The sequence below is a fragment of the Neophocaena asiaeorientalis genome, unplaced genomic scaffold, assembly GCF_003031525.2.
Source record: "Neophocaena asiaeorientalis asiaeorientalis breed wild unplaced genomic scaffold, Neophocaena_asiaeorientalis_V1.1 scaffold671, whole genome shotgun sequence".
Taxonomy (NCBI): domain Eukaryota; kingdom Metazoa; phylum Chordata; class Mammalia; order Artiodactyla; family Phocoenidae; genus Neophocaena; species Neophocaena asiaeorientalis.
Window position 1 is genome coordinate 397,635 of NW_020175533.1, and position 27,046 is coordinate 424,680.

At 39.8% G+C, this 27,046-nt stretch overlaps 1 protein-coding gene and 1 non-coding gene across 3 annotated transcripts in view; both read right to left on the minus strand.

Annotated features, from left to right (window-relative positions):
- Window positions 1–27,046, minus strand: part of GPR156 (G protein-coupled receptor 156) — a 58,596-nt gene that overhangs the window by 20,897 nt on the left and 10,653 nt on the right. For both annotated transcript variants that reach the window (XM_024769334.1, XM_024769333.1), the window contains exons 3-4: window positions 2,667–2,802; window positions 2,337–2,447 (exon numbers count right to left, since the gene is read on the minus strand). In XM_024769334.1, the coding sequence (XP_024625102.1) occupies window positions 2,337–2,447; window positions 2,667–2,802 (247 nt within the window). The remainder of the gene's footprint in view (window positions 1–2,336; window positions 2,448–2,666; window positions 2,803–27,046) is intronic.
- Window positions 15,631–15,703, minus strand: TRNAG-CCC (transfer RNA glycine (anticodon CCC)). The gene has a single exon. It is a non-coding gene; the product is annotated as a tRNA-Gly (tRNA).

Consider the following 27,046-nt stretch of genomic DNA (forward strand, 5'->3'; position numbering starts at 1 on the left):
AACAGATTCAACAAAGGTGCAAAGGTAATTCAGTGAAGAAGGGACACTCTTTTCAACAAATGGTGCCAGAACAATTGGATATCCATATATTAAAAATGAACTTCAATCCACAGATCACATCATATTTCAAAATTAACTCAAAATAAATCATAGACCTAAATGTAAAAACAAAAACTCTTAAAACGTCTAGAAGTAAACATAGGAGAAAAACTTGGCGCCTTGGGTTAGGCAAAAGTTTCTTAGATCTGATACCAAAAACATGATCCATTAAAGAACAAAGTAGTAAACTGGACTTCATCAGAATTGGAAACATCTTCTTTGTGAAAGACATTCTTAAGTGAATGAAAAGTCACAAACTGGAAGAAAATCTTTGTTTGATAAAGGACTGTATCTGGAATATAAAAAGAACCCTCAAAACGCAATAATAAGAAAACAAACAACTAAATTAAAAAATAGGTGAGAGATTTGAGCAGATACTTCATCAAAGAAGGTATATGGATGGCAAATAAGCATATAAAAAGATGCTCAACACTGAATCAGGGAAATGCAAATTAAAACATAATGAGAATCTACCATACATACCTATTAGAATGACCAATGTGAAAACGACCAACAAAGTCTAATGTTGGGAAGGATGTGGAGGAAAGGGACTGACTCATACACTGTTGGTGGGAATGTAAAATGGTGCAACCACTTTGGAAAACAGTCATGCAATTTCTTTAAAAGGAAAACATATACCTACCACATGATCCAATCATTCTATGCTTAGGTTTTGTTTTTTTGTTTGTTTGTTTTGCGGTACGCAGGCCTCTCACTGTTGTGGCCTCTCCCGTTGCGGAGCACAGGCTCCGGACGCGCAGGCTCAGCGGCCATGGCTCACGGGCCCAGCCGCTCCGCGGCATGTGGGATCTTCCTGGACCAGGGCACAAACCCGTGTTCCCTGCATCGGCAGGCGGACTCTCAACCACTGTGCCGCCAGGGAAGCCCCTACGCTTAGGTTTTTAACCAAGAGAAATGAAAGCATATGTCTACACAAAGACTTGTACACAAACATTCATAGCAGTTTTATTTTTAATAGCCCCAAACTGGAAACAAACCCAAACATCCATCAATAGGTGAATGTATAAACCAACTGTAGTTACATCTACACATTGGAAAATTATTTAGCAATAAAAAGAAAAGAACCACTGATGCAAGTAACAACATAGATGAATCTCAAAATAATTATGCCAAGTAAAAGAAAGATAAAAAAAATACATACTATATAATTCCATTTATATAAAATTCTGGAAAATGCAAACTAATCTATAGTAACAGAAAGCAGGTCAATGGTTGCCTGGGGACAGGGACAGGGGATGTAAGAATTGGACAGGAGAGGGAGATGACAAGGGTGCATGAGGAAACTTGTAGATTATATCCCACATTTCACCGTGTATACATATGTCAAAACATATCAAACAGTAAATATGTGCAGTTCATTGGAGGTCAATTATACCTCAATAAAGCTATTTTTTTAAAAAGGAATTAGTGTTCTAGAGGGATGAATGAACTTACTGTCCTTTAGGCAAACTTTTTCATATGTATGGTTACTCACAGTGGAGCTTTTGATTCACCATAATTTAACAATGTTTGCTAAAAAAAAAGTCTTGTCAGTCCAGAGAAGTAAACTCCAACTGAGTAATATGTTAGGTCTGGGCAGGGCCTACATAGACAAAGGGTTTGATGATCTGGCTTTGAGGCGTGGGCAGCTCTATCAGGAAACCTGAAAAAATGGGGGAATGTGGTTAGGATGACACCTGATGTCAGGCAAATGTAGGTGGTCTGGCTGCCACATAGCTTCTAGGGTTGATTCTGTCTGCTGAAATGGGTATGCTCTTCCTTGCTCACTGCTCCAGGCTCATCCTTCTTAGTGCAGAGAATGGCCTTCTTAAATTGAAAAGAATCAGGCTCCAGAGAGGGAAATAACTGCTTATCTGCTATAGCTTCTCTGTAATCACTCTCCCTCTGTCCACTTTCAGCTCACACCTGTGCCAAGCAACAGCCTCTCTGGGCATCTTGCTCTCCCTCAAACTGGTGCCGGATATGGGCCAGCTCACACATCCCCCAGAGCAGTACCAGGGCCTGGGGTGCATATGAAGCAGAACCTTTGTTTAAAGACCTACATCCCAATAGCACTGACACCGGCCATGTGACTCCAAAGTTTGAAGTAAGGAGCAGGAACTTCAGATCATCATAAAAGGGCCAGACCCAGTAATCTGGCACAAGTTTCTCTAGCTTTTAATCAGTAGTAGAGCTGCTGTCTGTGATCAGGCACTGTGTACTTGTTGCCTACTCACCACTCTCTTGTCTGGAACCCTCTGGGTAAACACCTTGTAGAGTCGCCAGCTCTTTCCCAGAATGGGGCCAAACACAAGGGAGGTCCCAATGCACAACATGGACAGTCTTACCTATAGGCGGAAAGGGACAGAAGCAAGAGGCAGGAGAGAATCCTTTGTGGTTCTCCATACATTCTGATCTGTAAAGCCTCAGTCCACAGAGGACCTGGGGCAGAAAGTGGACCTCACTGACTCAGCGTTCCAGGGATTGCCTCTGAAAGTGCCCACAGCAAGGATAAATGTAACCACCACCCGCATCATATTCAAAACAAAATTGAAGACTTCACCTACCTGAATGAGAGTTTCCATTGACCTTCCTGCTAAAGCACCTTGATGGTGAATCCCAAAGAGGTAAGCGCTACTGTAAGTCAGACAACTGCCCAATAAGGTCACAATGTTCAGATTGGGACTGGACATCTTCACAATCCTACAGGAAACCAGGAAGAAAGACACCTACAGTCATGTCATTTGCCCTGGGAGTGGGCCAGAATAATCTCCAATGCAGCCTCAGAGTAAAAGGCCATAGGGGAGAAACCACTTTACAAATCTGTGAAAAATTTAAATAAAATTTTTAAAAAATTAAATAAATATGACTTATTTAAATTTATTTTCAAAAAGAACTAAATTCTGGTATTTCTTGCTTGTATAACTCCAAGTCTTTTAAAAGAAGGTCACTTCCTAAAAACAGGTGGTATCAGAGAACAGTTAGCATTTTTCCATGAAGTTTATGGTTGCTAAGAGACTGCTCTATGCAGCCTAGTGAATAAATAACTAGCAGGTAGATACCTAAAGAGATACAGTTTGGAGCCTTTAAAAATGCACTGTAAGGTAAACTACTAATTAAAAAAAACAGACAAAGATACCACCAAAAAAGAAAATTACAGGCCAATATCACTAATAAACATAGACGCAAAAATCCTCAACAAAACATTAGCAAATCGAATCCATCAATACTTTAAAAGGATCATACACCATGATCAAGGGGGATTTATCCCAGGGATTTTTCAATATCCGCAAATCCATCAGTGTGATACACCATACCAACAAACTGAAGAATAAAAACCATATGATCATCTTAATAGATGCAGAAGAAGCTTTTGATAAAATTCAACAGCAATTTATGATAAAAACTCTCCAGAAAGTGGGTATAGAGGGAACCTACCTCAACATAATAAAGGCCATATATGACAAACCCACAGCTAACATCATACTCAAGGGTGAAAAGCTGAAAGCATTTCCTCTAAGATCAGACAAGGATGGCCACTCTCACCACTTTTATTCAACATACTTTTGGAAGTCCTAGCCTCAGCAATCAGAGAAGAAAAACAAATAAAAGGAATCCAAGTTGGAAAAGAAGAAATAAAACTGTCACTATTTGCAGATGACATGTTACTCTACATAGAAAATCCTAAAGATACTACCAGAAAACTACTAGAGCTCATCAATGATTTTGGTAAAGTTGCAGGATACAGAATTAATACACAGAAATCTATTACATTTCTATACACGAACAACGAAAGATAAGAAAGAAAAATTAAGGAAACAATCCCATTTACCATTGCATCAAAAAGAATAAAATATCTAGGAATAAGCCTACCTAAGGAGGCAAAAGACATGTACTCCAAAAACTATAAGACACTGATGAAAGAAATCAAAGATGACACAAACAGATAGAAAGATGTACTGTGTTCTTGGACTGGCAGAATCAATATTGTCAAAATGACTATACTACCCAAGGCAATCTACAGATTTAATGCAATCCCTATCAAATCACCAATGGCATTTTTCACAGAACTAGAAAAAATTTTTTTTAATTTGGATGGAAACATGAAAGACCCTGAATAGCCAAAGCAATCTTGAGAAAGAAAAATGGAGCTGCAGGAATCAGGATCCCTGACTTTAGACCATACTACAAAGCTATGGTCCTCAAAACAGTATGATACTGGCACAAAAACAGAAATATAGATCAATGGGACAGGATAGAAAGCTCAGAAATAAGCCCACACACATATGGTCAATTAATGACATGACAGAGGAGGCAAGAATATACAATGGATATACACCCTCTTCAATGGGTGATGCTAGGAAAACTGTACAGCTACATGTACAAGAATGAAATTAGAACATTCTCTAACACGATACACAAAAATAAACTCAAAATGGATTAAAGACCTAAATGTAAAACCGAATATCATAAAACTCCTCAAGGAAAACATAGAACACTCTTTGACTTAAATCACAGCAATATCTTTTTCCATCCGTCTCCTAGAGTAATGGAAAGAAAAAGAAAAAGAAACAAATGGGATCAAATTCAACTTAAATGGTTTTTCACAACAAAGGAAACCATAAACAAAACAAAAAGACAACCTACAGAATGGGAGGAAATATTTGCACATGATACGACCAACAAGGGATTAATCTCCAAACTATACAAATACCTCATACGGATCAATAACAACAACAACAACAACAAAAACCAAACAACATAATCAAAAAATGGGCAGAAGATCTAAATAGACATTTCTCTACAGAAGACATACAGATGGCCAAAAGGCACGTGAAAAGATGCTCAACATCGCTAATTATTAGAGAAATGCAAATCAAACTACAATGAGGTTATCACCTCACACCAGTCAGAACGGCTATCATCAAAAAGTCTACAAATAATAAATGCTGGAGAGGGTATGGAGAAAAAGAAACCCTCCTACAGTTGTTGAGAATGTAAATTGATACAGCCACTATGGAGAACAGTATGGAGGTTCCTTAAAAAACTAAAAATAGAGCTACCATAAGATCCTGCAATACCACTCCTGGGCATATACCTGGAGAAAACCATAATTTGAGAAGATACATGCACCCCAGTGCTCACTGCAGCACTATTTACAATAGCCATGACATGGAAGCAACCTAAATTTCCATTGGCAGATGAATGGATAAAGAAGATGTGGTATGTATATACGATGGAATGTTAGTCAGCCATAAAAAAGAATGAAATAATGCCATTTGCAGCAACATGGCTGGACCTAGATGATCATACTAAGTGAAGTAAACCAGACAGAGAAAGACAAATATCATATGATATCACTTATATATGGAATCCAATTAAAAATGATGCAAACGAACTTATACACAAAACAGAAATAGACCCACAAACATAGAAAACAAATTTATGGCAACCAAAAGGGAAAGGTGGGGAGGGATGAATTAGGAGTTTGGGATTAGCATATACACACTACTATATATAAAACAGATAACCAACAAGGACCTACTGTATAGCATAGAGATCTATACTCAATATTTTGTGATAACCTATAAGGGAAAAGAATCTGAAAAAGAATATATATAATACATATATTAATATATACATGTATGTATAACTGAATCACTTTGCTGTATACCTGAAACTAACACAACATTGTAAATCAACTATACTTCAATAAAAAAATAAAATTAAAAAATAAAATAAAATGAGCTGTAAGGTAAACTACTTTTTGACAAAACTTGGGGGAAATTTTCATCCACTATTTACTTTATTTGACATGTAAATTGTTTTCATCTCTCTGTTTGACCAAGAGAGGAAGAGAAAGCAGGGATTGAAAGCAGGAAATTTGGGAAGGGTTGTTTCTTAAGTGGTTTTTAAATGAGGTTATAGAGCACTTTGAAGATTATAGGGAAATGTGGACAATCATGGTCTGACACAAATCCTGGGCACCAGTAGAGACCTGGGACAAGACAGAAATGTGTGAATTGGTTAACCTAAGGAGAAAAGCAGGTTTACATTGGACTGTGATTGATAACAATTAAGAAATAAAAATAACTAGTAACAGTTAAGAAGTAATGTAACTGTACTTAAGAGTTTTAGTCTAAATAGTGTATTCTGCATAAATGCAATATTTATACAACTAGTCATTTGGTAATTATACATTTATTTTTTTCTTAAACTCACCTACATTTTCTTTAATTAATTAATTATGGCTGCATTGGGTCTTTGTTGCTACGCGCGGGCTTTCTCTAGCTGCGGCAAGCGGGGGCTACTCTCCATTGCGGCGTGTGGACTTCTCATCGCGGTGGCTTCTCTTGTTGCAGAGCACGGGCTCTAGGCGTGCGGGCTTCAGTAGTTGTGGCACACGAGCTCAGTAGTTGTGGCGCATAAGCTTAGTTGCTCCACAAGATCTAAGGGAAGATGTGGGATCTTCCTGGACCAGGGCTCGAACCTGTGTCCCCTGCACTGGCAGGCGGATTCTTAACCACTGCGTCACCAGGGAAGTTCCCTATATGTTTATTTTTAAATAGTAACAAAGGGGGAAAGCATTCTTATCTATGTACCTGGATTACCTGGCTGATCACCTTAAAGGCCAGAGCGAAGGCAAAACCAGCTACTTAGTACAGCCTACTTTAAAGACAGGCAACGTACCTAGGAGGCATTAAACAAACAGTTTGGCAATGCTGTACTTAGAACCATCACAACCACCATTGGCCCAGCTTGATTACTTCATAGCCGGCAACATAATTACGTCCACACATACAAGAACACCAAACCTCTGCCTGCGACTCAGGCCCCAAGTATGGTCACCGTAAGCCAATGAGTCCAGCTGAGCCTTACCCAGTCTTGGAGCAAAAATCTTGACTTTTTTCTCTTCCTCTAAAAGTGAGAACAACTGCCTTGTAAAATGGGGATAATAATAATACACGCTCCCCTCCTGCCCAAACCAAAGAGTTGTGAGGATTCAAAGGGGCAATGTAGCCAAGTGTGTGGCACAGGGCCCAGCATGTAGCAAGCATGTTGCAAGCATGTTGCCAACACAGCTGATGATACTGTTAACCTCATCATCTTCCAGGCTTTAGAAACCTGGGAATCAACTTTTCCCTCTTCCTTTTCCTTCTCCACCTCTACCCAATCAATTGCCAATTTCTTTCACTTGTTATTTCAAAAGCTCTCTGAGCTATCCCTCACTCTCCATTCCTGCTACCACATTTATCCAGGACACAGTCGTGTTAGGAGAAATGGAACTGGAGTCGGTATGAGATGGGAATCCTGGCTCAGCCAGTCACAGCTGTGTGACTTTCATAGCCTCATTTAACTAGTCTAGGTTCCTGCTTCCTCATTTGTGAAATGAAGATAATATCTTCTTTTGTATCCACCCACAGGGTACTGTGAGGATCAAATGAGTGTGTGCTAAAACTCTTTGGCGATGCAAAAATGTTAATCTTTAGATTTTTTGGTGTAAGCTTCAGCTCTCTGTAACACCAGTTTTTCCCTGTCCTAATACATCTTGCGTATTGCTTTCACACTTATTTTCTTAAAATACCACCTTCATCACTTACCAAGAGAGCTACATGTATAAAGAACAATTTTCTATTGTTTACCTTAAGTCTCCTGTATCCCCATTTAAGATTTAGCCCTATCCTACCTATCCACTTCTTCCTTCAGGATTGCTTCGTCAGTCATCATGTCTTCAAACTGTGGGCTTAGAGTAATCTTCCCTAGTTTCTTTGTCTCTTCCCATAAGAAGGGGGAATATGTGCTGAATATTGTATACCAAAATAACAATGATTATCAGCAGCTTTGCAAAGCATTTGTTAAGAAAAGTATACATTAGAGAGACCAGTGCTGACACTGATTTAGAAAAGAGGGCACCGCTGACCGGGACTGGCCACTCAGTGCAGCCAGAAGCTTGGGCAGTGGTAAAACCACTGGGTGGGATCCTGCAGGACCAAGAACTGAGGCTGTTCTTCCCCGTGGCCTCTCACAAGCTCCTAGGCATCAGCTATGAATATCTGATGATGAGGTTCTCACCAAGCAAATGCCCAGGTTTCACAGCCACACGTCTGTGTTGTCTAGATCACTGATGTACGGTAGGTTTCTTTCTCAACTCCTCTCTGGACCATTTAATTTGAACACCACTGTACAATCAGGTCTCCTTTGTGTAATTCAGTACTGCATGAATCCTGATTTAGAATTCCTCCCCCTCCTGATTTAGTTAGGAGGAACTCAATTTAGTTTTTTTAAAAAACAAAATATACATTACATAGTCTTCACATCTCAGAAGTTGATGCAAATTAATTTTCAAATGGACATGTTATGGACTTATATATGTATGTTTTGATATTTTTCCTAAACAATGATACTGAAAACTTGCCTCAGAAAAAAAATGAATAGAAGATGATTTACCTATTGTGTTTGGCCAAGTTAACACCTGTGAAGTCACTGAAAGGTGAATCATCTCCAATTCAGCAGGTGAATTATGTAAGTCTGGAGAATGTCTTTGCTACTTTGATAGGAATTCAACCACCTATATCATTTATATTTTTCTATTGAACTAAAAGATGAAGACTGCATATGCTGAATATTTTAATAACCACAAACATAATTTCTACAAGGGAAGAAGATTTAAATATTATCTACTTATAAATAGCTAGGCCCATCTAGATTACTTGTGTTTCATTTATGAAGAGACAAAAAGCCCAGACTGGGTTACTGACAGTCAGAAACAAGGTGGCATTTTTTTTAAAAAAAGGATTTTATAGCTACCTCGTTATCTTTTTTACTTCCTTTACTGATTGGCAATATAAGGCAAGAGTTTTCTTGATTTCTCTCTTCTCAAGTAAGGTTTCAATACATAGAGATAAATATCCATCTATATCTGCAGAACCTATATAAACCTGTATTATCATTTCAAAGTCTTTAATGAATTCAGGTGCATAAATGACATCTACCAGTATGATGTTTTAAAAATCTTTATCAAATATCAGTTTCTGAACTTGGTCTTTCATTATACTTGGAGTTATAGAGACACTGGTATCCTGTTGTTTCTTCTTAATGATGTTAAGGACAGAGTTTGGAAACATAGCCTGTGAATGGGGCTGAGGGTACTTCTTGGCTTGCTGTTACTATTAGAAAACTTTCCTAAAATGTCACAGGGCCATGCTTTCTAAAATGCTACATGAGTCGATATAAATAGTATCATTGAGCTTTAAACATATCTAAAAACATACCCAAAAAGCTTTTTAATAAAACAATTAAGATTAAATTGTGAAATTTATTGAATTTCTTTTTCAGTCCACTGTTTTTGATCCACGCTACAATGGGATTATAAATCTAACTCATCTGGATATGTTCCAAACAGTTTTATCATAATTTTGTCTGGTGTGTTTCAGCAAATGTGATCACTTATCATTTTGCTTATTTCTAATGTATTAAGTTCAATTCAAATTCTGAACACCTCAAACTAATATTTGTGTGACCTGTAGCTATTTATATTCAAACTTTGTATTTTAAGGGTGAGAGCAGCCTGGCGCTGCTTCTTCCTCTCCTGCCTGGGCCACCATCCTAGGAGACCGTCCTAGGAGATTTCATTAACCTTTCAACTTCCAGAGTTTAAATGCTTTAATCATAACAACTTCACTTTATTCCACTTTCAGACACCCTGGATCACACCCTGGGTCTTATGATCATTCAGAATGGTTCCACTTCAGAAAATTTAAACGCCAATATCTCTGATTTCAATGCATCCAAAATTTAACTCCTGGTCTCCCCCCTCAACCTGTTCTTACATCCTTCCTCAGTTCAGATAATGGCAACTTCATCTTTATATTTGCTTGGACCAAAAATCGTGGAGTCATACTTGACTCTAGCTCACCTCCCACATCCAATCTGTCATGAAATCCTATTGGCTCTAACCTTAAAACACATCCAGAATCCAACTACTTCTCACCACCTCTGCTGCCATCACCCTGATCAAAGTCTGACTTTGCATTTCTCATTTGGATTATTACACCAGCCTCCTAACTGGTCTCCCTGCTTCTACTCTGGACCCTCCCGACTTCTATTTTCAACATAGCAGCCACAGTGATCATGTCACTTCTCTGCTCAGAACCCTGCAATGGCTTTCTATCTCACTCGAAAAAAGCCAAAGTCTTTACCAGGGTCTACAGTGCTTACACATTTGGTCCCCGTTATCTCTCTACCTCATTTCCTACTTCTTCCCCTTGCCCACTCCACTCCACACACCTCCTTGCTATTTCATGAAAACACCAGGTGCTCTCACACTTCAAGGCTTTAAAGTGGCTGTGCTCCCTGCCTGGAATATTTTAATTCACATATGTGCATGGTTCATTCCCTCTCTCCCTTCATATCTTTATTCAAATGTTACCCTCTCAACCAGGGCTATGATGACAATCCCACTTAAAATCACACTCTTCCACTAGATACTAAATCCTTATTACCCCACACTATTCTCTCCATCCCCATCCCACCATAGTACTTATTACCTCTAACATGTTACATAATTTACATATTTATTATTCTTGTTGTTTATTGTCTTCTCCTGCCAATTAGAATTGTTCATGATGTACTCCCAGCACTATAACACCACCTCACATATTAAAATCACTCAATAAATTTTGCTGTACAGCAGAAACTAACACAACATTGTAAAGCAACTATACTCCAATAAAAATTAATTTTTAAAATCACCCAATAAATACTTGATGAATGAATGAATGAGTCTCCTATCCTCAGCCCTCTACTCTCATAGGCTTACATCTAATACACTTGCCCACTGACAACCTCCAGACCTTCAGTTCCTTGGTTCTTTAGCTTTCTCACAGTCTCTCTTCCTTCCTCTACTCAATTTCAAACCTCTGGTTGGTTATTGGGACTGTTCTCTCAACAACACCCAATTCCCTTTCCAAACAGGCCCTTTTGTTGCACCTGCTCGACAAAACTCGCATCAAAAGTTCAATCCATTGATGTTACTCAGCCATAAAAAGAATGAAATATTGCCATTTGCAGCAACGTGGGTGGACCTAGAGATTATCATACTAAGTGAAGTAAGTCAGAAAGACAAATATCATATAACACTTATATGTGGAATCCAAAAAAATAGTACAAATCAGGGCTTCCCTGGTGGCACAGTGGTTGAGAGTCTGCCTGCCGATGCTGGGGACGCGGGTTCCTGCCCCGGTCCAGGAAGATCCCACATGCTGCGGAGCGGCTGGGCCCGTGAGCCATGGCCGCTGAGCCTGCGCGTCCGGAGCCTGTGCTCCGCAACGGGAGAGGCCACAACAGTGAGAGGCCCGCGTACCGCAAAAAATAATAATACAAATCAACATATTTACAAAACAGACTCACAGACATAGAAAACTTATGGTTACCAAAGGGGAAGCGGGGGAGGGATAAATTAGGAGTATGGGATTAACAGATACACGCCACTATATACAAAACAGATAAACAAGGATTTACTGTACAGCATAGGGAACTGTATTCAGTATCTTGTAATAACCTGTAATGCAGAAGAATCTGTACACTGGAAACTATCATAAACTGTAAATCAACTACAGTAAATAAAAAAAAAATTACAGTTCACTGTCTGCTTTTACATCCAGGCTGCTGACTGCTGTGGGGGAAGATTGTAAAACCTTGTAGACCGTTGCCACCAAAATCAATCAGTCAAGCTTACTGTACTACCAGTCAATCTTTTTATTTGTTCTATGAGTTATTTCTTCATATTTCCTTTGAGTGACTCACTTCATTGGATTCAAAGAAATAAGAGCATGTGTCTGTCTGGATGATGCTCTCAGTCTAGGCTTGGTGCCCTCCACGTCCTTCTACTACCCCAGGGTATATGTGCATCAATACATTTGTGTTATATTACACGACAATTGTATTGATTTTGTTGTCCCACTAGACAATTTATACTCCTCAAAAGCCAGGATGTTTCTTATTTGTCTGTATTTCAGCCCCTAGCACAGGCTTTGGAAAATGGCAAGTGTTCCATAATCATTTGTTAGATGGATGAATGAATGAATGAATGAACTCATTAATGGACATGGAAGGCCCATTGTTTCTTCCTTTCTTTGTTGTCTTCCCTAATCTCATTTTTCCCTGGCAATGCTCTCCTCTGTTAGGTGGAGGAAGGAGGCTCTCATCCCTCCCAAAGTGTGCCAAATGGCCATAAAGTGGCAGAGATCCTTGACAGTCAGAGGGAGAGTCAAGAGCCGGTTCAATGGGTGCTAAGGCAAGAGGGGTACATTCTGGGTAATGGTAGGAGCTTTAGGAGGATCCCCTTGGTCCCTCTTAGAACGGCTGGAAACTCCCTGGCATTACTGAACACAAAAGGGCCAAGATATTTTACGTGCCGTGGACTTCCACAGACATAGGGTTTTAACCACCTGGCAAATCCCCAGCCCCCAAACCCTCACTGAAAAGCCGCGTCATCTGGGTGACCCCCTCCTCTGCTTCCTCTCTCAGCATGGTGCCTAGGGAGTCTAAAAATAAATGAGAGAAAGGATCCTAATGGGATGCTTGTGAAGCTTTTCGCTCTCCCATTCTTTGTTTCTAGGAAAGCGCAGCATCTTGGGGATGTGTATACTCACACAGGCACACATGCATATGTGTTCACTTGTCTCCAGTGAAATCAGGCCACTTGAAAGATTCCTTTCCATTGGCTGAATTCATCTTGGAGAATCCCCCCGGGAAATGCCTTTGTCGAATATGTCTCTTACATCATGTGTCGAGGGCCATGTAGGCCCAGTGACATGACTGTTGTTGAGCAATTGATGGATGAAACCTCATCTTCATGACCACATAGGCTACAGGGTCTCAGGTGACATCTGCTCAGAGGTTAACAACACGCATCCCATTCTGACTTCAGAAAATCCGCTGATCCTGATTTGCTGCTTGCAGCTAGGCTGCAATGCATGCCTTCTCTTTACATCCTTGCAGGCAGTAAATGATGTTTTGTCATGAACTAAAACACTAAGCCCTGCTTCTTGTCCTGAGTGGGCCTGGCCTCTCTAAATGTGCCTGCTTTCCTGTAGCCATTAAGCGCTTGCAGAGCCTTGTTTTACACGGAGAGACCAAGGTCCCTACCAACTATTCTGTCAATTCAGGCCTATAGCCCTGAAGCTGGGGAGGAACTAGATGAATAGGGACATTCTGCCTGCAGAAGAGCCAAATGGTTAGCAGTAGTTTGACTTGATGAAATCTAGGGCCCCTTCCAGCTCTTCCCTTCTCAACTTATTCCAGAAGCAAATTTCTTTTCCCTGCTCTGGTTTATTAATAAGCCAGTCACACTTTGCATTTCTTTTTTTCAAAAGATTTTTTTGGGGGGGGGGTGTGTGGTTGTTTTACAATGTTGTGTTAGTTTCTACTGTGCAGTCCCTGTGCTATAGAGCAGGTTCTTATTAGTCGTCTACTTTATACATATTAGTGTATATATGTCGCTTCCAGTCTCCCATTTCATCTCACCACCACCCCCCGCTTGCCCCCCTTGGACCCTTTGCATTTCTGCTTCTCTAACTTAAGCAGGAACAATAGGCTGACCTGGTTACCAGAGATGCATTCGAATTTATGTCTCAATCAATGCATCAAAATATTTAGCGATTAAGTGCAAAAGAAAACTTGGTATACATCCTGCCCCTAAATTTCCCTTTAACAGATGATCTTCGTGTCTCCATGTTTTATTCATTATTATCTTTTTAATAAACTTTCTGCATCAGACATTAATTCAACAATTCTTAAATATCTACTTGTCAAGGTATTAAGAAGAACTGGAGACAGGAAAGCAAATGAGATCTAATTTCTGTCCTCAGCTCATTAGGATTCTACCTCTCTGGTTTCTAATGTTTTCATGGCAAAGACAATTTGCTTATTCTGTCACCTTTTAAAATAGAATAAAAATCTAATTTAATATTACCAGTTATTTTCTCAGTATACACTGAGCACTTTAACAAAATCTATGTATATGAATGTATGTTTAATATGGATATTTTTATGTGACTATGAATATAAATTTCTAGTATACAAATTTCAAAAGGCACAGCTCTCACGGAATATAAAAAGGCCTAAGGATCAATTTTAAAATGCAGCCTTGCAAATATTTTTAAAGCTGAAATGGGAATATTTAGATATAAGACCCAATGCCCATTAATTACTTCATTATACCAGCTCAAGTTTAGGACAGTGGTGAAAAAGCATACTGATAGATTCAAGATAAGCTGGTGATGAGAGGGAAAAAGGGTACCAAAGGGTACCCTTACTAGAAAGGAGCTTGTATGGTTTTAATTAGGAGTATTATGGCCACATTCCACACAGATTTTTAAAAAATTAGTTTCTATGTCTCATGCACTTGTAATATATTTTAAATGTGTTTTTAAATGCTGGTGAGGGGGAAACACTAGAAACACAAAAAGTCCTCTTCTGTCATATAACCTCAGACCCTAGAGGGTAGGCATGTGCTATAATTTATGAAGCAGTGATTTCAACTTCCTTTCTCCCCTTAGCTGTGGGAAAGGCCTTGAGCAATTCCTAGCAGGAGACTTGTAGCACTTCCCAAAGGACAGAGCAGATGCCCTGATTTTAAGTAGAGCATAAAGCACAGCACAATTGGCCACGTGAAACACCCCATCACAGGGCGTCTGCTGTGAACCAGAATATTATCATTTACCAGGTGACATGTAAATTGATCTCTCTGAGGCACCAAAGACTGGCCTGCCATCTTGGGGAGGTTTCCTTTCCCTCTTTCCCTTCTTTCTCATCCTCAGGTTTGTGGTGTTAGAACTTTGGGCCTTAGTGAATCTGAGTGAAATCCCCAACAGCTACAACTGCTGGAATCATTCCCCACTGGGCCACAATCTGGGAATTCATGATGTTGGGACTGGGTTTTACTCAGCTTTGTCTCTATCAGCACCATCTACAGGGCCCTGAACCTGGTGGAAACCTATTAAATGTCTCTTATCCTGGATAAATCATGAGTCTTGGAAGAGTACTCCAAAGAGAAAAAGGGAGACTTCTAGAAAGGCAGGACCTGCTTGCTCCCCACCACTCTGCCCCCCACAAATTACCTAGGACAGGCTTTGAGTCTTAGGGTTCTAAGGAACATGGCTTAAACCACTGAGTGAACCTGATTCCCTTATTTTAAGATGAAGGGACCAGTATGCAGTTTTACAGCCAGACAGGGACCACGTGGGGACAGCTAATGTAGATGTCCTGACTCCTGGTTCCTTCTGGTGTTCTCTCACTTCCCTCCAGTCTACCCCAGCCACCTGGGATCTGTGTCCATCCAACTGATCAACGAACTTCTGCTAGGGCCTTCCTGACCCTGGTTTCTAACGTCCTGCACTAGCTCTGGCAGGCCCAGGGTTTTCTTTTCTTTCTTTCTTTCTTTTTAAAATATTTATTTGTTTATTTATTTGGCTGTGCTGGGTCTTAGTTGCGGCACGTGGGCTCTTCATTGCCACATGCAGAATCTAGTTCCCTGACCAGGGATCGAACCAGGGCCCCCTGCATTGGGAGTGCAGAGTCTTAACCACTGGACCACCAGGGAAATTCCAGGCTCAGGGTTTTCACCTCTGCCTTCTCACCTTTAGCTGGAATTTACCATCAAGAGGAGATAGAGAGGTAGTCTGAGTTCCCTGGAGTGCCTTCTGCTGGGCATTGCCTGCCTCTTCCAATTCTGATTGCCGGCCTGGACCTCAGACCTTGGCAGCGTTCCCTACGACTCCTGGCTCGACCTACTGGCTGCAACCCCAGACTGAATTCTTGCTACAGCTGGCTTTGGGCTCTTGGTTTCCATCATTGTCTAGTGTTCAAGTCTTGGCCCCAGCAATGGCCTGGAAGTATCTGCCTTAGGCTGACAGGAGTTGCATATTCTGTCCTGTAATCTGATGTGAAAGGAACAAGTGTTAGTCTGTGTGTATGTTTAAGCAGCTTTCACGGATTAACACTGAGGTTAATACTGAGGTTAATACTGAGGTAACATAAAGTTGTGGAAAAGGCGTGGCTTTGAAATTGGACTGACTAGATTGACTAGCTGTGTGTGATGGGTGATCTGTCTCACCATGCCAAGGCGGTTTCTTCATCTCAGTTTATCCTCCTGAGTGCTATATGGGTTAGAGATAATGTACCTAAAGTAAAAAGCAGATAAGAAGCCTGTGATAGAAAGTAACAACTAGCACCTTTAAGTTAAATTGTCTGTGTGTACACATACAGGGACTAAGTGCTCATTTCATGATGTTTGAAGTAGTGAAGGATCCTGAAGTGCCTCTGGATCATCAAAAATTACATTATAGTCAGAATCATATGAATACATGTTTTCTATACTACTTAGAATATTGATAATTATACAGAATAATATTAAAAAGAGTAGGCAACATCAATTATATATTTAATATGTGCTAGGCTGTGCTCTACATAAACTACCTAATGCAATCTTCATAGCCTTCTGAGATACACAGTATCACTACTCCTATTAAAAAAAATTTTTTTTTAACTTATTTTTAGTTTTATTTTTTGGCTGCATCACCCGGCATGCGGGATCTTAGTTCCCCAACGAGGGATCGAACCTATGTCCCCTGCAGTGGAAGTGCAAAGTCTTAACCACTGGACTGCCAGCGAAGTCCCATTACTCCTATTTTTAAATAGAGAAGTGGGATTTAGCAAAGTTCATTAAAGTGATCAAGTCACATGCCTAATAAGTGATGGAGCTGGGATCTGAGGTGGAGTTTGATTCCAGAGCTTGAGTTCTTATGCCATTTAATCTTTCACTGGGCACACCTTTAACCTTGTTAAGGGATGTTAACTTTTTTTTTTTTTTTTGGCCGGACCACACGGCGTGCAGAACTTCCCTGACCAGGGTTGGAACCCATGTCCCCTGCAGTGGAAGCAGAATGTCTTAACCACTGGACCACCAGGGAAGTCCAGGACGGCAACATTTCTTAACCCCTCTTTCCATTTTCCCACCTAGGCCTACTGAGGAAAGGTTTTCCTCCCACTCTCCCCATGTGGGAAACTGCTGAGGAGGAAGCTTTCACCTCCCTCTCCACCCCAGTACTCACTCTTCCCCGAGCGAGCAGGAGCCTGCAGTCACACTGGAGAGAGGTAACAGGCCTGGGCCACGTCCTACCAAACAGTCTCCAAGACAGGAATTTCCACTCCACTTCCCTCCTTTCCCATCTCCACCGGGCAACGAACTCGTCTCCCTTCCTGGGGCCCATTTTAGAGTTGTGTCAAGCAGCGCTTTCTAATTTAGCTTTCACCAGAAATCCCTGTGCTTTCTTTTTCTCAAAAGACTTTTTCTTTTGAAATTATTTGACTCACAGGGAATTGCAAAACAGAACTGAGAGTTTCCGTGTACCCTTCGCCCAGCTTTCTCCAAAGATAACATGTTACATAACTAGAGTACATTATCAAAACCAGGAAATCAACACTGGTGCAATACTATCAACTAAACTATAGACCCTATTCGAATCTCACCAGTTTTTACATGCACTCTTTGTGTGTGTAGATCTATGAAATTTACCACATGTATAGATTAATGCATTGATAACTACCACCATAATCAGGATACGAAACTCTTCCATTATGCAAACAAAATAAAACCTCCCTCCAACTACCCGCTCCAAGTCACACCCTTCCCTCCAACTATAACCCCTGGCAACCTCTGATCTGTTCTTCATCACTATAAATTCATCTCCTGAGAATGCCATATAAATAGAATCATACAGTATGTAACCTCTTGAGACTGGCTTTCTTCCCTCGGCATAGTGCCCCAGCTTGTTCCCTTTTATTGCTGGGCAGTGTTCCACTATATAGATGTACCACAGTTTGTTTATCCATTCACCTGTTGAAGGATGTTTGGATTGTTTCTAGATTTTGATTATTACAAATAAAGCTTCTATAAACATCTGTGTACAGTTTTTTTTTTTTGGTGAAGATAAGTTTTGATTTCTCTAGGGTAAATACCCAGGAGTGTGATTGCTGAATTACACAGTGAGTGTATGTTTGACTTCGTACAAATCTGCCAAACTGTTTTCCAGAGTAGTGGTACCATTTTACCCACCAGCAATGTATGAGAGATCCAGCTTCTTTGTATCCTTGCTGACACTTGGTCTTGTCAGTATGTGTGCTTTTGGCTAGTGTGGCACATGTCAGCTTTTAAGAGTAGAAACCTTGGACACCTTCTGATTATCAGCGCTGTGTGTTTGTATGCACTCTGACTGGACCGAATCCTGGAGGGGAGTAGAGTGTGCTTAAGGTTCCAAATTCTTATCAAGCGTCTCCTGTATGCCAGACACTGGCAGGTGCTAGGAAATAAACAAATATATTGTATTTGAATTTGAAGACTCAATATGAGGCAGAGGAAATAGATAAGTGGATGGGTAAATATGATTATGAAACAATGGAGCAACTACCATGGTATATGCAAAGTGCTGTGGATACTGATAAAGGAATTGTGCCTTAGAACAGTGGTTCTTAAATTTTAGAATTGGTAAGAATCACCTGAAGAGCCTGTTAAAGTACAGATCTGGTCATCATCCTCCAAAGTGTCAGATTCAGTAGGGTCTACTGTAGGGCGCCAAGAATTTGTATTTCTAACAAGTTCCCAGATGCTACTGATGCTGCTGGTCCAGGGCCCACATTTTGATGGACAAGAGTTTGTCTTAAAGGATGAATAGGAGTTTATCAGGTGAAAAATGAGAAGAGTCATGAAACAAGGAAGAGCATGAGCAAAAGCTGGGCGATGAAAAGTGCATGGTATGCTCTAGGAATGGCCATTATCTTGTATGATGCAAGTACAACTTAATTTAAAGGGAATAAACAGAAATTGTAGATTAAGGCCAGACTACAAAAGATCTTAAGTGCTTACCTTAGGAGTTGGGTAGGCAATAGAAGTCTATGTTTGAAGAAAAAAATGCTGGCAAGAGGGCAAAGGCTGAACTGGAAATGGACAAGACCAGTTAGGGGGCTCCTGCAAGAATTCAGATGAAGAGTAGATCAGTACTACACTTGGGCAACAGAGGTGGATAATAGGAGAACAATTTTAGAGACATTTCAGAGATTAAACGTCTAAGACTTGGTGACTAACTGGATGTGTAGGGAGACAAGGAAATCCAGAATGAGAAATGTGGATGGTAGTGCTATTAATGGAGACAGGAAATACACAGAGGTAGAGAAAGATTAGTGGTAAGGTATGAGTCTGTTTTTTGGTCACCAAATCTGAACTGACTGAGGAACATCCATCTAACAATATCAACTATGAAGTTAGAATGTGGGATTTGAAAAAGGCAGGGCTTCGGGATATGTCACAGGAGGGATTAAGACCAGGTGATGGGTATAGTCTAAGAAGTGAATTAAGACTGGAACCGAAGATGATATCAACATGAAATGGGTAGGTGGAATACAGGAGCCAGTGAAAGCAGCTGGTAAGAAGCAAAGAGCTAAAACCAGGACAATCATGTATGGTAAAGTGAAGAACAGAGAAGTTTTCAGAAAGGAGGAACAGAGGAGATGGTTAAGTGTTAACGTGGCTTGAGGCTAAACAGGATGGCATCTAAAAAGAGATGAGTTGATTTAACGACGTTGTCAAAGGCCATTTCACTGGAATCAGGGCATGGGTTGAAGAATGCACTGGAGATGAGGAAGTGGAGGTGGCTGAATACCACTCTTCTAAGAAGCTTGGTGGTAACAGGAAGGAGAGGGCCAGGGCAATAGCTTCAGAGAAAGGCATGACTAAGAGAAAAATTTCTTCTGGAGGCCTTCAAAAGTCTCAAGATGAATGTCAACAGTTTCCAGTGGCTAATCAATATTTGTCTACCTGACTTGAAATATGCAAAACAGAGAAAACTATTTGATCAACTACTACTGATTCATTCATAGGAGGCAATTTGAATGTGGTAATCACTCTGGTATCTTTCTCAAGAAATTCAGAGGCACATAATTAGTTTAGACTATTGTCTTTTGGTCTCTGAGCACTCCCTGTGCCCCACTATTAACAGCAAAAGATCCCACTGTTATTCTAAACGTCTTCCTTTTAATAGATTTAAATAATCCCTTTATGTGTTTTGGACTCTCTTCAAAGGTGCTTCTCAAAGTCTTTTTTCCTATTTTGTACCTAACCTGACATACTCTGTGGACTCCCTGATCTCTTCTGGGTAGCTTTTTACAGTCTTTGAGAGATGTCTTTTTCCCACCACAATAACCATTGTGACTATCACATTTTTAAGTGCTTGGATTTTTTTCTTTTTTAAAAATTCTCAGTTACTCTTTTAACTGGAAGTACTCAGTTACTTCCAATAGAATCTCTTAAAACAGTCTCCAATCTTCTTATGACTTTCAAAGCCTATGTTTCAATTTTCTCCTAGCTAATACTCACATTTTGTCATAGTTTCCCTTTGAACACTGAATGACTGAGATAAATTTTCTGGGCTTATGGATTGAATGTGTCATGATAACTCACCTTAATTGGCTCACCCATGGTTACCTCCTAAGACCAATGCCTAGTCACAAGGCAAGAACCACAGCCAGGACATTTTTCTAACTGTAGGTGGTTTGAAACCTCCTGTTATAGGAAAGGTCATTCTATCAAAAATCTCTGTTAAAAAGCTCACCTCTACCTCTTGACCTGATTAGACTTTTTACAATTCACATTTAGTGCAAGTTTTAATACCTGGCATAATTTCTAAGTTTCTAAATCTTTAACATTTGTATATTGGTATCATCAGCTTGGTCATCTAGTCTAAGGCACTGGTTCTCAAACACTGGAATCACCTGGAAAGTTGGAAAAAACTGCTGCTATTGTCCCACTCCCAGACATTCTGATTTAACTGGTCTAGGGTGAAGCCTGGATATCAGGATTTTTAAAAGCTCCCTAGGAGATTCTAATATAAACCAAGTTTGAGATATCACTGGTTTATATTCCTAAGATAAATAATCTAATTTTTTAAATTGTGAAAGGATTTGAATAGACATTTCTCCAAAGAAGATGCACAAATGATCCATAAGTATGTGAAAAAATGCTCAACATTATCAGCCATCAGAGAAGTGCAAATCAAAACCACAAAACCACTTTATACACACTAGGATGGCTAGAATAAAGAAGACAGATAATAACAAGTGTTGGCAATTATGTGGAGGGAACTGGAACCCTCAAACATTGCTAGTGAGACTGTAAAATGCTAGAGCTACTTTGGAAAAGAGCTCAGCATTTATATAAACACAGAGCCACCACATGACTCAGAAATTCCACTCCTAGACATACACCCAAGATAAAGGAAAACATAATGTACAACAAAAACTTATACATGAATGTTCATAGCAGCATATTATTCATAATAGACAAAAAAAGGGGAAATAACCAAATATCTCTCAGCTGATAATTGGATAAACAAAATGTGGAATATTCACGCAACAGAACATGATTCAGCCATAAAAAGGAATGAAGTGCTGCTTCATACTACAACATGGATGAACCCTGTAATCATTATGCTAAGATTATGCTAAGTGAAAGAAGCCAGATACAAAGGGCCACATGTTGTATGACTTTATACATATTGTCCAGATAAGGCAAATTTATAGAGATAGACGTTAGACTAGTAGTTGCTAGAGGCTGGGGGAGGGAAGAAATAGGGAGGGAGTGCTAACAGGTATGAGGTTTCTTTTCAGAGTAATGAAATTATTCTGGAATTAGATAGTGATGATAACTGTCCAATCTTCTGAATTGTACACTTTAAAAAGATGAATTTCTGGGTTCCCTGGTGGCGCAGTGGTTAAGAATCTGCCTGCCAATGCAGGGGACACGGGTTCGAGCCCTGGTCCGGGAAGATCCCACATGCCTCAGAGCAACTAAGCCCATGAGACACAACTACTGAGCCTGCGCTCTAGAGCCCGCAAGCCACAACTACTGAGCCCATGTGCCACAACTACTGAAGTCTATATGCCTAGAGCCCGTGCTCCACAGCAAAAGAAGCCACCACAATGAGAAGTCCGTGCACCGCAACGAAGCGTAGTCTCCGCTTGCCACAACTAGAGAAAGCCCGCAAGCAGCAACGAACACCCAATGCAGCCAAAAATTAATTAATTAATTTAAAAAAGATGAATTTCATGGTGTGTGAATTATATCTCAAAAGAATAAGTATATTCTTATTGTTAACTTATGTGTCTGAGGAATTCTTACCCATGGAGATTTGAGAAAGACTCTCCTTGCCAATAACTTTTCTATTTTACTACTGTTTGCTGTATATCTCACACAAAACTAGGCCACCTCCTTCCCTTTCTGGTAAGAATCTAAAGCCCAGGGTAAAGTATCACAATGTGCCAGAAGGAAACATCTGGCTTTCGTCACCTTTACTAAAGAAGGATATGAGGAAAATAAATAAATTCTGGAGAAGAAAAGCTGAGTGGCAGAGTCTCTAAAGAATGAGGACAAACCACTCTGCAGCCTGGAAAGGAGAAGCCCAATGGGGATGTCATAGAAACCTATTAAATCACAAAGAGATCTTGTGTATACTAGAAGGAAATCCTGGAATACTTGAAAGAGGTGATACCATTTAAAGGTTCAGAAATGTAAAGTTAGGACATGAAAAATAAAGTAACAACTTCACAAAACAGGTAATGATCTAAGGATGATCATTATCATTATTCCCCTGAAAGATAGTACAGGCAATAAAATACAGTTTTAAGGAAATGGCCCTATAGTAGAGTATTTTATCAAAATAAGTTACTACTAATAGGAGTTTTAATTTTTCTCTTTAAAATTTAAAACGATTTTAATTGTGGTAAAATAAAAATAAAATTACATACAATAAAACAACATAAAATTTACCATCTTAACCCTGTTTAAGTGTACAGTTCAGTAGTATTAATTATATTGACATTGTTGTGTAACCAATCTCCAGAACTTTTTCAACTTGCAAAACTGAAACTCTATACCCATTAAACAATAATTTCCCATTTCTCCCTCCCTCCCCTCAGCCCCTAGCAACAACCATTTTATTTTCTATTTCTATGAGCTTGACTACCCTTGATATCTTGTATAAATGGATGCATACAGTATTTGTCTTTTTGTGAGTGGCTTATTTCACTTAATGTCCTCAAGATATGTCCATGTTGTAACATATGTCAATTTCCTTCCCTTTTAAGGCTGAATAATATTCCATTGCATGTACATCTCACATTTTGTTTATCCATTCATCTGTCAATGGACACTTGGATAGCTTGTTTTTTGGGGGCAGGGGGGAAGATGGGACCAAATACTAAGGTTGATATCCAGAGGATTAACCTGTCTTCTCCTAATAAGGTGCTTGGTATCACTATCAGAGACAGAAAGCTGCTAAGAATTGGGGCTCAAATGGTGGCCAAAGAGGTTAGACCAGAATTCAGGAGTCTAGGCAGACTCATAGGATTAAGACACACAAACCAGATACTGGGAGCATGAAAGGAAGAAGAAGCAGTGGTAATTTAGGGATTGAACATGCAAGGATGTCTAAAACCAGGAGATCTTGGTACAACATTGTGAATCAACTATATTTCAATTAAAAAAATGTTTTAAAAAAGTAAAACCAGGACATCACTTTGAGGAAGAGAAATACAGAAGAAAGAGTCAACAAGGGACTTCCCTGGCAGTCCAGTGGTTAAGACTTTGCCTTCCAATGCAGGGGGTGTGGGTTCAATCCCTGGTCGGGGAGCTAAGATCCCACATGCCTCATGGACAAAAAACCAAAATATAAAACAGAAGCAATATTGTAACAAATTCAATAAAGACTTCAAAAAAAATTAAAAAAAAAAGAAAGAGTCAACAAAATAGTCAAGTATGAGTGAGAATCAAAGTCCGCCAAGCAGGGTCAGGAAGTACAGAAAATTAGCAGAGGACCCAGTGAGTGAGGGGTTGTACCAGAAAGGGAGGATATACTACAGGCTAGTGTAGGTATCTAAGGGAGAGGTCTAGGATTCTAGCAGGCAGTATGCCACCAGGAAAGGAAAGAACAGACTCTAAATAGACACTGGCTGCTCCACTCTGGCCTCTGCCCTAGGGCATGTTGATTTGATAAGAGAGAGGGGGAAAATGAAAATAGATAGGCCATCCAGAGAAAACCGTAATTCAAAAAGATACACGCACCCCAATGTTCACTGCAGTGCTATTCACAATAGCCAGGACATGGAAGCAACCTAAATGTCCATCAACAGAGGAATAGATAAAGAAGTTATGGTACATATACACAATGGAATATTACTCAGCCACAAAAAGAACAAAATAATGCCATTTGCAGCAACATGGATGGACCCAGAGATTCTCATACTGAGTGAAGTAAGTCGACAGAGAAAGACAAATATAAGATAGCGCTTATATGTGGAATCTAAAAAAAGACTACAAATGGACTTATCTACAAAACCGAAATAGATTTACAGATATAGAAAATAAACTTATGGGAGCTTCCCTGGTGGCACAGTGGTTAAGAATCCGCCTGCCAGTGCAAGGGACACAGGTTCAAGCCCTGGACCAGGAAGATCCCACATGCCGTGGAGCAACTAAGCCCACATGCCACAACTACTGAGCCGTGCTCTAGAGCCTGCAAGCCACAACTACTGAGCCTGCGTGCCACAACTAGCCCACGTGCCTAGAGCCCTTGCTCCGCAACAAGAGAAGCCACCACCATGAGAAGCCTGTGCACCGCAACAAGAGTAGCCCCTGCTCGCTGCAACTAGAGAAAGCCCGCGAGCAACAATGAAGACCCAACGCAGCCAAAAATAAAATAAATAAATTTATTTAAAAAAAAAAAGAAAAGAAACTTATGGTTACCAGGGAGTGGGAAGGGGAGGGATAAATTGGAAGACTGGGATTGACGCATACACACTACCATATATAAAATAGATAACTAATAAGGACCTACTGTATAGCACAAGGAACTCTACTCAATACTCTGTAATGGCCTATATGGGAAAAGAATCTAAAAAAGAGTGTATATATGTATTTGTATAACAGATTCACTTTGCTGTAACCTGAAACTAACACAACATTGTAAATCAATTACACCCCAATAAAAAAAATTTTTTAAGTAAATAGATAGGCCAGATCTAGGAAATTTATACTGCATTCTGGAGCTGACTCTCAACATCCAAAATGGTGTGTCTACTTTGATTTCCATCCAGACTAGTGTCAATATTGGCATGGGTTGGATTTGGTGAGGCTGCAGGGATATCTACACAGCGGGGATGCCTGGGGTCCAGAGAGTGTTAGTTATAGTCTGAAAGTTGTTAGTGGGGCCTGCTATAATATGAATTTAGTGCTAATTTACACCACTTATTTTCTTGTGCCTACAGCCAAACTATGCCCAGATTCCAGGGGTGGGACCAAACTGATAGTTGAAAGTTAATGGGTGGGGGGGCAGATACAAAAAGAAGAAGGGTATAGAGGTTAGAAGACAATCAGTTCTTTGCAATCCTAGGCTATACAGTAATGTTACTGGTCCACTGTGAAATTTCTCAGGATGAGACATAACTGTTCAGATATTACATAAACAATATTACCAGTTTGTTTTTCTTTTCTCTCTTTCTTCTTCTTTTAAAGAGTTTAGAGTACATAAGTACGATGTGCAGGAAAAACATGTTTCTAGAAAATTATATTCACAGATAAGCTTCTCTAATTTGCCAGTTCTACTCTGCTGAGGCATGTTTTCCAGCAAACAAAATGCACTAATAAATCTATCAGGGACAGAAAGGCAGTGGGGGACAGCTGCAGCCACAGCATCCAGGAGTGACAATGATTAATTCCTACATCTGCTCAGTCAGATAGAAGCAAAGGTCACTGTGCATAGATTAGCATCCTGATCACCACCTCCTCCTAACACACACACACACACACACACGGGTGCGCGTGCATGCACGCACACAGGAATAGCATCTTCCTCCATTGATCACGGCAAAGTTCAGAATATGAACTGAAATATGTCTACTGTCTGAAAACTTCCCTCCCCCCAGAAAGCAAGCTCTTTAGTGGGACAGAGATGGAAGAAGGAATAGAATAGGATCAGCAACTGATTAATGTCAGATTACTGTCTAACCTTGTTAACATCCAAATTAAGTGAAAATCTGATGCTCAGCTACATTTACGAAAGCCAAGGGAACAGGAAATTTAAGAACAAATCCTGATGCAGGAATCTGATCAAAGTAAGAAAGGCTATTATGGTGAAGCAGCTGAACACGTGGACATCTGGCATTATGTAAGGAAGGTATTTAGAAGCTGACTCTTTGTCCTCATGTTCAGCAGTCTCCTGAAGACATTGCCACTTCCTGTTCATGACTTCTACACTTATAGATACCTGAGAGGTTGACTTTTTAAAAAAATAATCTTGGACCAGGAAAGGTATTTTTTAAGTGCACAAATTATAAATGTTTAGCTCAATGAATTATTACCAAGAAAACATCTATGTAACTATCATCCAAGTCAAGAAAAAGAACATTTCAATACCTCAAAACCTCCACTCATAATTATTACCCTTTCCTTCCTCCCTAAAGGTACACCACTATCTTGACTTTTTTTTTTCCACTAGCTTGACTTTTAACACTATACTTTAGTTATGCCTGCTTTTAAAATGTATTTAAGGGGAAGCATATAGCACATGTTCTTTTGTGGCTAGCTTTTAAAATTTGTTTATGAGATTTGGTCATGTTTCTGGGTTTTAATAACTTGTTCATTTTCATTGCTGAATAGTATTTCATTGCAAGAATGTACCATAACATTTATTCCTTCTACTGTTAAAGGACAGTTGGGGTGACTACAAATAATGCTAGTGTGAATATTCTTTATACAACTTTTGGTATAAATGTGCATACATTTCTCATGGGAATAATTTAGAAGTGGATTTGCTGGATCACAAGGTATATGAATTGTTAA